This window comes from Globicephala melas, chromosome 6, assembly GCF_963455315.2.
Source record: "Globicephala melas chromosome 6, mGloMel1.2, whole genome shotgun sequence".
In the NCBI taxonomy this organism is placed as follows: Eukaryota; Metazoa; Chordata; class Mammalia; order Artiodactyla; family Delphinidae; genus Globicephala; species Globicephala melas.
In genome coordinates, this window is record NC_083319.1 from 51,772,585 (window position 1) to 51,784,748 (window position 12,164).

Sequence of the window (12,164 nt, forward strand, 5' to 3'; positions counted from 1 at the left end):
CTCATTACTTTATGGTCTTACTTATTAGCTCATAGCTCACGAGAAACTAGTTTTTCCAATGCCTTTCCACCACTGGGCCCCAAGTAATTCCATGTCCATGTTTTCCCCTTTCATCACTCTCCCTCCTCCCCTTCCCCCGGCACAGCCCCACTGCAGGTCACACGCTGCCAGCCCAGCATGTGCTTCTGAAGTCCGCTGTCATTTCTTCCCACAGGCAGGACAAACAGCCCTCATGCTGGCCGTCAGTCATGGGCGGATAGACATGGTGAAGGGCCTGCTGGCCTGTGGGGCTGACGTCAACATTCAGGACGACGAGGGCTCCACCGCCCTGATGTGTGCCAGCGAGCACGGGCACGTGGAGATCGTCAAGCTGCTGCTGGCCCAGCCAGGCTGCAATGGCCACCTGGAGGACAATGTAAGCTGTCTCCAGTGGTCCTGCAGGCCCCTGGCCTGGACACAGTTGCGGGGGGTGGGGGTGGGGTTCTGTGAGTGTTGCTTGACCAGGGGAGAGAACAAATCCTCCTTTATTCTCCTCAGGGATTTGCGTTGCCATCCAGGCCACTTCCCTTCACAGCCCAGCGTGGTAGCGTTTACTGTTTGCAAACTAATACTCCCATTAACTAAAGGCAAAGGCAGAAAGATAAATAGGCCTCACCCCAAACATTTATAAAAGGAAGAAGGTGATGGGCATGTACGAGAACCAGTATACTGAAGTGGAATAAACAGATTTACAATACAGAATCAAATGTTGTAGGCAGTGTAGGCAACTAATGGGTACACTACGAAGAGAGGACCAGGCCCCCGGTCCATTTGGAAACCCTTCACCAGGGCCCATCAGAGTAAATAATTTGTGACATTTTATCAGCTAGGGAATCCGGACCATCTTGGCTTCTTTTCAGCCCATCTTCGCACTCCTCCTTGGGCTGTTCCCATCATCGTCACTCTCATCTCCTTCCTCTCCCCGTTCCCAAGCTGTCCCATTCCCAGATAACCCCTTGACTGGAAAACATTCCAAGGAAACCTGCTGCTCTGGATGTCTCCAGACCAAAGGGGAGGAGTACCGATAGGTCACAGCACAGGAACTAACATTTAGGTGGCGACATGGTTCAAAGGTCCAAAGGTCCCAGAGGTCTGGCAGGGTTGCTTCTGTTTTTGAAAGTTTATCTCTGTGGAGCACAGGTTTGGACCAGAGCTTCCATCAGCCCCAAACACTACTAAAAAGGCTAGAGGGAAAACATCCCCCTTTGCACTAAACTTGAGATCCTCGTGGGCTCACGCCAACAGGAAGAGCAAATCAGTGCAGGTATTTACTGGCAGGAAAGACTGACTGGTTTCTGCAGTTGCAGTGACCTCCCCAGGAGCACGTGAACCGCGGTTGCACCAGATTCCCTTTACTTCCACTGCAGCAGAGGGCCAGTTTCCAACTTCTCTTTCCTTAAGAACAGTCTGTGTTTCGTGTGCCTCGTTTTTGTTTGTTTGCTTTTACTTCTACTCTTAGCAAAGAACAGCTGGTAGATCTAATAATAAGAGGCCATTGCACCACAGTAACTTCCAGAAATCCTGGTTCCCTCTGCCCGTTGTCTACTTCCTTATCCTTAAAGGAATGGGAGGGCATCCAGCTGGCCTCCAGAAGAAAAGTAACTCCCAGAATTCAGAGTGGGACGGAGGACCATAAGGTTCAAACCACACACAAATTGTTTCCAGCTGCTGGTGACCAGAAGGGCATCCTTATTCCAAGACTAGACAGAAAATAAGTTGTGCTGTTTTTTGTCTTTTTATCGTTACTACTTTTGATTGAGGTAGAGTTGATGTCCAGGATGCTGTTTTTGTCTTGATGCATCTTCATATCCATCTAAGTTCCTGCATCTTAATGGAAAGCAAACATTTAACTGAACATTTTTCTTTCCCATATTTAGTGTTTGCCCTCGTATTTCCATAAGATACATTTCTGCAAGGTAGCAGGATGTGGTGCTTACATGTAGATGTGACTCGGAGCATTCTCCAGGGGTGGCTAGGGCTGTAGGATCGGCTCCCTCCGCAAGAGGAAAGTTAAGAGATCCTTGACAGACTGCAGGGTGTCAAAACAGACACCACGCTCCTTGACCGTTCGTTTGTAATTATAAGGGAAAAAAAAAACCCCACTAAATTATGTTTCTACCCCCTACCTTCACCTCCTGCCCGCTGCTGGTGGGCAGCCTGCTTTTGTTGAGTCTCCATGGTGTGCAGACCTACACACTAAGTACCACGAGGCAAAAACAAAGGCAATAATGGGGTGATTCTTGTCTGAGGGCAGGGTAGGGGGCTGTGCCTCTGTCATCCTTGTATCCTTCAGGGCTAGCACCTAGAGGTCCAGAAAAGTTTCCTAAAAGACTGAACAGATGGCTAGATTGGGGAACCTTATCTAATTGAAAGAGTTTTGTGTTGTTACCCTTTGGGCTACCTGGAAGTTTGAGAAATCCAGCCTAGCTTGCTCTTTTCATCTCCTCTTAAGGATGGCAGCACCGCGCTCTCAATAGCCCTGGAGGCAGGACACAAGGACATCGCCGTTCTGCTGTATGCCCACGTCAACTTCGCGAAAGCCCAGTCTCCGGTCAGTGTTGTGCACTTGGCATTTGTAAACAGGCTAAAAGCCACCAGACTAGTGGGCCCCCTTCCTCGGGGAGTTGACAGGAGATACAGGTTTTATAATGATTCTGAAAATCAAGGTTTTAGTCCAGAACTGAAGAATTCATCAATTTTGCCCCACCCAGAAGGCCAGGAGTGCTAATGGTTAGCACAGCACAGGCTGGATGCCTGCTTGTCCTCACGCCCTCACAGGAAGAGTTTATTCTGGACAGAATTATCCAAATGGCACATCTTGAGCCCATAAATACATATCGCCGTCCTGGCATTTTTCTTAAAGCAGACAGGGAGCTGCAGCCTGTGGTCCCAGAGCTCACTCTGAGAGGGAAGTTGACTTCCCAGGACAACTGGACGTGGCACTGCCAAGCCCGCTGGCCCCAGAGCTGCGCCCGCTAGTGGACTGTGTGCTGTGTTCCAGCTCTCCTCGCTCTGGCTTATAGGTGGTGCTCAGCTGTGGCTGACAGAGTTCCTGTGTCGCAGAGGACACATCTACCTGAGGTCACTAATTAACCCCCAGTTTTTTTCCTTTCCTGGTCTCTAGGGCACCCCTAGGCTTGGAAGGAAGACATCTCCTGGTCCCACCCACCGAGGTTCCTTTGATTGATTATGTGCAAATACCGTCCATTTACATGCCACCACTAAGCTGCTAATTGTTCCTGTTGGGCTGACAGATACTGAATGTATTTTGTGCCTGAGCTCACCAGCAAACAGAACGCATAAAGCCAAGGGCTGAAGGCTGGAGCTGCCACAGTGGAAGCTGAGCCAGCAGGAGATTGCTGGCCAGGCACACACGCCTCCCTTCTGGCCATCTTCCGTCTGTGTAGGGCACACTTGCTGTTGAGTCTCTGCTCCGTTATGTACAGTTGTAGGAAATAGTAACCTGATCTGAGTGGGCAACTTTTGTTCCTTCTCTCCACCCCCTACCAGTGCTGAGAAGTATCAGGTTCTCACTGGAATGGTGTTTTTAAACTTTCCCACAAGTATTTATATTTACCAAACGTGGAACCATTGGAAAGCTCTTTGAAAATTCCATTCCAGGATGGTTTTGTTGATTTTTCTTTTGTCTTTATTATTTTAAAGTAAGGAAGTTGAGATGACTTTGATCATCGGTGAATTGGGCCTGGGCTGGTTTCTGGTTTAAAAATAAAAGTTGAAACTCTGAAAAAGTTTAAAACTTAACAAAAGGAAGTCTTTTCAGTTGGTTTTATCTAGGTCGATGCATTACATGACATTTTATTTAAAGGGTATCTATATAAAATTGATGCAGTATTTTCAACTTTTATATTCCGTAGTAATTAAAGACCTGAAGAACGACATGTAACATTACCATATTTTTATTAATAATTGCACAACTCTGTATCTAATGATAAAATTTGAATTGTGTTAGAGAAATTGGCTACATATTTGCCTCTAGAGAAGCATAGCATAGTTCTCCACATATTTATGGATTCTTTTATCCCATGCCACATTTGCTTTGGTCTTGTATGTATTTAAATGTTTGAAGTGCCTTAGACTCTTGCCATATTTTCAAAATAAAATTTCATTAAGCTCTTTTGCTTGTCCCTGCTTCATCTCTGACAGCCGTCTGCCCCGGTCCTATTGACTTACAGCAGTGGCAGCAAAAGCTGATGGATGGAGCGCATGGGTAGGGTGAGTGCCCAATCCACTGGTCCAGGGCTCCGACAAGAGGAGACGTCTTCTGAGAGAACGACTCCGTTTCCAGCTCTGCTCATTACTCAGGTTGCACGTCATGAGTCTGAAATTTAAGACCTAATTAGGCAAACAGTTCATCAGACAGGTAACCTCCAAGTTAACTCCTGAGCTAACTCTTCTCAGGTGCAGAAGCACTGGTCCTTGACTCTAATTTGGGGGCAGCTGCTGGGTGACTGGTTGAAACCGGAAGTGATGAGAAAGGAAAGATGAAGCCAGACAGACTTTTTTTTTTAATTAATTTTTATTGGAGTATAGTTGCTGTATAGTATTGTGTTAGTTTCTGCTGTACAGCAAAGTGAATCAGCTATATGTATACAGATATCCCCTCTTTTTTAGATTTCCTTCCCATTTAGGTCACCAAAGGCATTAAGTAGAGTTCCCTGTGCTATACAGTAGGTTCTCATTAGTTATCTAGTTTATACATAGTAGTGTATATGTGTCAATCCCAATCTCCCATTTATCCCACCCCACTGAGACTTTTTTTTTTTTTTTTTTTTTTTTTTTGCGGTACGCGGGCCTCTCACTGCTGTGGCCTCTCCCGTTGCAGGGCGCAGGCTCAGCGGCCATGGCTCACGGGCCCAGCCGCTCCGCGGCATGTGGGATCTTCCCGGACCGGGGCACGAACCCGTGTCCCCTGCATCGGCAGGTGGTCTCTCAACCACTGCGCCACCAGGGAAGCCCCCGGAGAGACTTTTTTATTTCAGCGTGCTGTTGGCCCAACAGCACCTGTTTTCAAGTCCTTTTTAAAAAGTAAAGGGGATTGATTCCTTCTCATTTAAAATGAAGAAGCATGGCAGCCAAAATGCAAACCAAGTGTTTTGGCACAGTTGCTGGTGGTGAACTTTAACCTGGGCCGTTTGTGAGAGCCAGATACATTGGAGAAATATCACTGGGGCTTTTCTTAAGCCTCTCTTTCCTTTCTTCCTCTCCTTCCTTCTTTCATTTATTCACTCATTATTGAGTTTGAGAAAGAGGCCAGAGAATAGATTTTTCCAAGAGATGTGTCATCCCAGTGCTGGTTCAGGAACTCCTGTTTCGGGGCTCAGAGGTTTGCATCTTTAGAGAACCTGGAACTGTGAAAAGAGTGCTGGCAGTTCAGGCCAACCTTGGGTGGTAACAGATGCTCTCCCAGTACGGTTCCAGGGCCTCTGGGGCAGAGGGGCCATCCTCCTTCATGACCCATCAAAGTGAGGTCACAGCTACCTGGAGTCATGGGTGTCTCTTTCCCTCCCAGAGCAGATCTGCTAGTTCTGGGATCTGGGCTAAATTTCAGTTCAGATAGTTATACAAACCCAAGTTCCTTCAGACCTGAAATAGCACAGTAAATTAAAGCAGAAGAGTTTGTGTTTGAAGAAAAGTGGGGCTGTGAGTTTTCTGCCCCTTAACGAAATGCACGCCTTTTCAGCAAGGAGGGCTGTATCTCAGGTGGTTTGCAGTCCTGGGAATTTTCTTTGTTCCATTTGAGAAAAGAAGGCATTCATATCATCCATACATGAGAAAATGAATTCCTACATCTGCGTGGTGCATTTCAGATTTCTTGTGCTAAGTTTTGCAAAAGAAAATAAGTGCTTGTTTTATTGTGGAATGAGGAATTTAAGGAGCTAACTTCTGGATAGCACATGCTGGCTTGTGCCTTGTTTGCTCTGCTAACTCTGGGCACTTAGAATGCTTTTTATCTTGGGATCTTGGCACACTATAAAAACCAGTCTGACTCTCCCCATCGGTACAGCTGTGATTTATTGAGGCACAAGTCCTTAAAGGGATTTGTGGTAGGAGGCTTGGGCAAGGTCCCCAAATGAGGCCGGCATAGGGCTGGAGACTCCTGAGTTTATTTTCCAGCTTAAGTGAAGAGAAGGCTAAACCTTTAAGTGACAGAGAGCCAATTTCCCAGACACCCTTGCCCGGGAAATTTGGAAGCTGAAGGCCAGAATCCTCCCCGAGACAAAAGGAATAGAGCAGTGGGAACCTTGAGACTTCAGTGTTAAAGAAAGTAAAACTGACCATTTGTCCTGCTACCATTATGACTAAATGGACTAAATCCTGTATTTACCCTGGGGGAGGAGGCCTTGCTCTTGGCAGTAGTCCCCCAAATACATGAAGTGTTGGGTACCTTACCTGTAAGCTGCCAATACGCTAATGAGAAGAACAGTGTTATCCCAGACTTTTGTAATACTGAAATACTGCGGATACGTAACAGCCCTTGCAGATAGAATCAGGTAAGAAAACTGCTATTTTTTCCCTCAAAGGAAATAACATTTCTAATGAGTCCTTTTGGGGTGCGCGGAGCCTGCTGCAAGTAGAGATAGTTTTGTTTTTGTGAGGCTTTTGTGTGAGCGATCCTCTTCACAGCATGGGTAAGAATTTCATGAGGGAGCTGCTGAAAATGCAAATTCTCAGCCCCACCCTGAGGATTCTGATTCTTAAGGTCTGGGAATCTGCATTGTTAACAAGCATCCTGGGTGTTTCTTAATGTGGCCTTTGGTCCACGCAGAGAATGTCATTTTTCCTGAATTACGAGATGCCATTCCTATGTTCTTTTCCAAACAAGTTAGGTGGGGTGGGGAGAGCTACAACGACGAAAGAGGAAACGTGACATTTAATCATTTATCTTTGCGTGTGTATAGTCTTTGTGTGGCATTTTTCCGTGTTCAGTGACGTTTCTGCATCTCCTGGAGTGGTCATTTCCAGAAGGCCAGGAGTCAGGGCTGCCCTGGATCCATTTTCTGTGTTTACGGGACAGAAGGAGGAGTGGGCGGCTCCGTACGTGAGTGACAGCAGTTAAGCAGGCAGCCGGTTCTTGGAGTATTTTCCTAAGTTAATCTTTTCCTTCCCCACTTCCTCGTGAGGCAAGACTATTACCGCACAGGAAGAAGAAGGTCATGGCCTGTTGCTTTGGCTTTGGAATAAGGACCATTTTCTGTTTTCTTTTTTACTGAAAGCACAATTCTTTCTGAGCCCTGGGCCTTAGCCGGGGACCATTTGGTGCTACTTTCTGCCATAAGGAAATTACTAATCATACGTTTACTCTGTACTTACTCAGCATGGCTGTAATTTAGAAGCCAACTGATCATAAAAATATATTTAAAGTACATTCTGTTAAAGACGATCACCGCAAGGGGATGTCGCTGAACCGCTGGTCACAGTGTTCCCGAGCTTACACACACTTGCCCTCCCTCCCCCCCAGAGTCATGGCTCTTTCCCATGGGGAGGAGTTGGGAGGTCACATCAGCTCTTTAAGGGTAAAGGATGGGGTTAGTCAGCACTTGTATTGGTGTCCCTGAGATACCTGGGGGCCCGAGTTCTGGCCTTTGTAGAGAAGCTGGAAAGCAAAGTACCATGTTTTACGGGTGCATGCTTGTACAGATATGTCTGATTTTGAGGATTTTGAGGACATTTGGGGGAAGAGCTGGCATTTAGGAAACCAGCTGCCCCACTGCCTCTCCATTAAGACCTTTGATGATTTCACAGGCAAGGGAATGGAAAAAATCTCCCTAATTTTCAGATAGTGGAAGCTGCATAAGAAATATTCCTAAGACCAAATGGCAATCTTGTATCTTGGACAAAATAAGTTTCACACTTGTTCCCCATTCCCTAACCCAGAAAGATCCACTTAGCCCAGCCCTAGAGCTACTTGGAAGGGTGAGGCTGCATGATGGGGAAGAAGGGAAAACACCTGAACTGCAGGTGGGCAGGAGCTGCTTGGCCCAGTGGTATCAGGCAGCTCAACGCTGGAAAGGGTGGCTGTCGGGAACCCCATGCCAGCAGGGCGGGCCACTTATTTTTCACGTGTCAGGCAGCAGAGATTCCGGCCCTGATTCCATCTGCTCTGTTACAAAATACTGAATGTGCTTAAATAAACAGATAATAAAGACAATACTCATTAATTAGAGTGAGTCCCTGAGAGTTCAGAGAGTTCACCCCCCGACGCACCCCAGAAGAGCCAGCCCCCTGACAGGAAGCTTAGTAAGATCGGCGTTCGTGCTTGGGTTTGTAACACCTGCCAGGGCTGAGAAGTTCCAGTCCCTGGCTGATAAATCCTAGTTGAGTGAGTGAGTGTGAAGTGAATGAGTGTTGGAAGTTAGGGGAGGGTTCCCATTAGGAACAGGGAAGGAGATGCCTGGGAGGCAGCCTGAGCGGGGCTGGGCACCCCTGACAGCCATCCCTCTCCCAGCCTTGACATAGCTGCCCTGTTATGATCATTCATCAGGCTGTATACTCATGATCTGTGCACTTGCCTGTGGGTATTTTAACTTCAATATTTTTTCATTTAAAAAAATGATAACGTTTGTGGAAAAGGTGTCAGTTTTGTTGATCTGAAGGTCAGTAGGAACAAAGAGAGAGTGAATGTAAGACCGAGAGCTCTCGGCCCTGCCAGTTCTTTAATGTAAATACACAGCTTTGCACACGACGAGTATTGTGGCCCAAGCATAACCTGGAATAGGAGTCATTCAGGTTGTCTTCAGATCCTCCAGTTGTTTTTATGGGTACTGCCCGTCCACTTTTGAAGTTAGGCTTGACCATGTGACTTGCTTTGCCTATGAAACACTAGTGGAAGTGACATGACATGTGTCCATTCCAGATGGGAGCTTTCAAAGCCAGTGTACGGTTCACCAGGTCCTCTTCCCCCTTCATGGTGATCATGGAACCAAGTGTTGAGATGGAAGTCATCCTGGCTCCCCGAGGGACTGCATGGAATAGGGTTCCACTGCCGACCTGTGTTACAGGTGTGTTATATACAATACAATAAACCTTTATTACATTGGGTTAGGGAAGTTAGGCTGTGGTTTGTGACCACAGCATCACTTAGATTTTCTATATTGATATAGAAATTGCTTCCAGGAAGTGATGCTGCTGTAACCAAAGGGCTTAGTAGCTGATGTGTTGACAGCAAGGTTACTGTCATTGGAGAATCAGTCACAGAACACAGGAAACTATTTGAATGGCTCTTTCTTAGTTTTCCCAAGAATGATAAGTACCAGTACCATCCTAGATGCACAGGAGAGAAGGTCATCCACTGCATAATGCCTTTGGGTACTAAGGACTAAATCTCTTTGGGAAGGAAAGCCCTTTCTTGTGTATCTTGAAAGGCAGATTGCATCTTATAAACTTGTAGTTCTCAAACTTGAGCATGCATCAGAATCCCCAGGACGGATGGTGACGACACATTGCTGGGCCCTACCGAGAGTTTCTGAGGCAGTATGTCTTGGAAGAGGCCCATGAATTGGCATTTCCAGCAAGTTCCCAGGTGATGCTGTTGCCGCTGGCCTGGAGACCACGCTTTTGAGAACCACTGCTCAAGGGAAGGAGTATTATAAGTGGACTTGCCCTTATCTCAGCCACAAGTACCTGCTGATGGGACTCCTAAGTGTCTGTAACTCTCTAATCTTTGTGGGGTTTTCTTTGTTTGTTTGCGGTTTCCAGTGACTAAGCCTTACAGTTAAGCTGCTCCCTGTGGAACTTGTGCTCCCCAATTTAATAACTGAATTTTGCAAAGCTGTTACTGTCTAGTGGCAACTCTTTCTTTCTACAGCTTGTATAATAATATCAAGTGTTTATAAATCCTGTATTCATCCAGAGTTGGGTTTTAGAATTTGGTCAGAGGACTTCACTTGAATCACAGCAGTCTTGTAAGAAAAAATGACCCACACATTACGCTTAGAAAGAAATCTTTATTTATGTTAATGCCACTGAGTGTCTCTTTGTGTTGACTCACTCCCTCATGAATGCTCCTTGAAAACTCACTGTCTCCTCCTGAAACCCCAGTGAGGCATGGAAGAGCGGGTGTGCCGTGTTGCCACCTCTCAGCTGCTGCCTCTGAATTCCAGCTCTGTGTTCTTCCTCTGCCATCAGGCAGAGGCATACAATGGTTTCCCTTTACAGAGCCAGGACAGTGGTCATCTAGACACTCATGCCATGGTCTGAGAGACAGTGGCAGTGCTTAGCTTCTCTCATTTCAGTGTGGATCAGAAACACAGATAAGAATCTGGCAAAGCAAATTAATGAATCCAAGTCTGCTGTGCTCTAGCAATTGCAGGATTATTGGCCTCCTGAGATGGGGGTCCCGAAACTCTGACACATGAAGATAAGTAGAAGTACTCTGTTCTACCTTTTAAAATATTACACAGACTAGAAACATATAGCAGGGCTTTTAAGACAGACACCAAACTTCTGACTATTTGGTTACACACTTGGTCGTATATTCTGACAGTGACTGAGTGAGGCTTATGGAGGAACTTCATTAGTATTCTTTGGTCATTCAAGGCCTGCCATCAATCAGCGTCAGCAAGTGTACTTTCTGAAAGTGAGTCTTGTCTCTCAGAGATTAATTTATAGATGGGGGAGGATATAAACAAGTTGCCCCCTTTCCCGTGAAACACTGATTTCTCCTCCCTCTTCTTACTCATCTCAATTCAGTCTCTGACCCCAGAGCTATGGACATGCACTAGGTGCCTTTATAGGCAGGGAGATCCTTCAGGTTAGTTCCTGGTCCAGTGGGCCCCTGTGGCCTTCCTTCACAGGCACTGCCACTACCCACCAATAAGTTTTACAAAGATGACTTTTCAGTGATCTGTACATATGCTGGCCTCTACATGTAGATGCCAAAATAAGAAATACTAACTGCTACAAACATCCCACCCCATCTGGGTAGGAAAGTCCCATATTATCCAAAGTCTATGGAAATGTAGATAGGTGTCACTTTTCTAGTCTTTGCTGCTCCACCTCTGTTCATTGGAGGCCTAATGAAGAATGACTTTTCACTTCTCGTGCTCATTCTCTGGCTTCTACCAAGATTTAAATGCATCTAGAGTTGAAGACCAGTGAAGGATATTTACCGTGGGGTAATCAGTGCAAGTGAAGAAGCAATCTACAGGAACTCATTTTATTTGAAGGTGAAAGTTGCTTCTAATAATTCTTCAAGGGGTGCATCATTCTCCCATTCCTAAGTTGTCGTGTCAGTTATTTATGGCAACTATAATGCTGTGTAACACACAGCTCTCAGAGCCTCAGTGGCATACAACAAGAAGCAGTTACTGCTCACATATCCAGGCAGATGGTTCTGTCGACCTTGGCCAGTCTCACTCACTGCTGTCAGCGGATCAAGACTGGCTTTGGCCAGGCAGCTGAGGCAATTCAGGTCTGTTGCACATGCCTCTGATCTTCCAGCTGGATAGCCCAAGCTTGTTCTCATGGCTGCAACAAAGATGCAAGAAGAACACGTGGACAGGGCTCCTTGAGGCTTAGGCTCAGAACTGGCACGTCATCATTTCCATGGCATTCTTTCAGGCCAAGAAAGTCACAAGGCCAGCCCAGATTCAAGGAGATCGGGAAACAAGTCCTGCCTCTTCTGTGAGATGAACCAAAAAACCACATGTCAGAGTGTTTGGCTGTCGACAGAAGTAAAGGATTTGGAGCCATAAAATGCAATAATTCTTTCACAGTGAGATCCTCCCCCAGTAATAGTTCTGGCCAGGATTTGGGGGTTGCTTAAGAGACGTACTTCTATTACCCTCCTTTTAAATACCTGCGGTAAAGGGTGGAGATAGTCAATCAGGTCTTCTCTTGAGGCCTTATGTAAGTCCTCAGCATACCATTCTCACTATCATGATTGTTGCCACAGGGGAGCTCCTAACTAGACTTATTTGCCGCAGAGCATCCAGTGACTGTGAACTTCAGCCGTGGACAGATAACGGTAGCTTGGTGGAAATCATGCTGGGGGTGAGGGGGTGGCCTAAAAGCAGCTGGAAGAGAAGAGTGTTGTCATATAAGAGTCTTGGGAGGGCTTCCCTGGTGGCGCAGTGGTTGAGAGTCCGCCTGCCGATGCAGGGGAC

General features: G+C 46.4%; 1 protein-coding gene across 6 annotated transcripts in view; it reads left to right on the top strand.

The window, feature by feature from the left end:
- The window catches only part of KANK1 (KN motif and ankyrin repeat domains 1), a 193,829-nt gene extending 189,662 nt beyond the window's left edge, over positions 1-4,167 (top strand). For all 6 annotated transcript variants that reach the window (XM_030877062.2, XM_030877067.2, XM_030877063.2 and 3 more), the window contains 3 exons: positions 215-415; positions 2,492-2,590; positions 3,164-4,167. In XM_030877062.2, coding sequence (XP_030732922.2) covers positions 215-415; positions 2,492-2,590; positions 3,164-3,226 — 363 coding nt within the window. In that variant the 3' untranslated portion in view covers positions 3,227-4,167. The remainder of the gene's footprint in view (positions 1-214; positions 416-2,491; positions 2,591-3,163) is intronic.
- Positions 4,168-12,164: the final 7,997 nt, after the last annotated feature.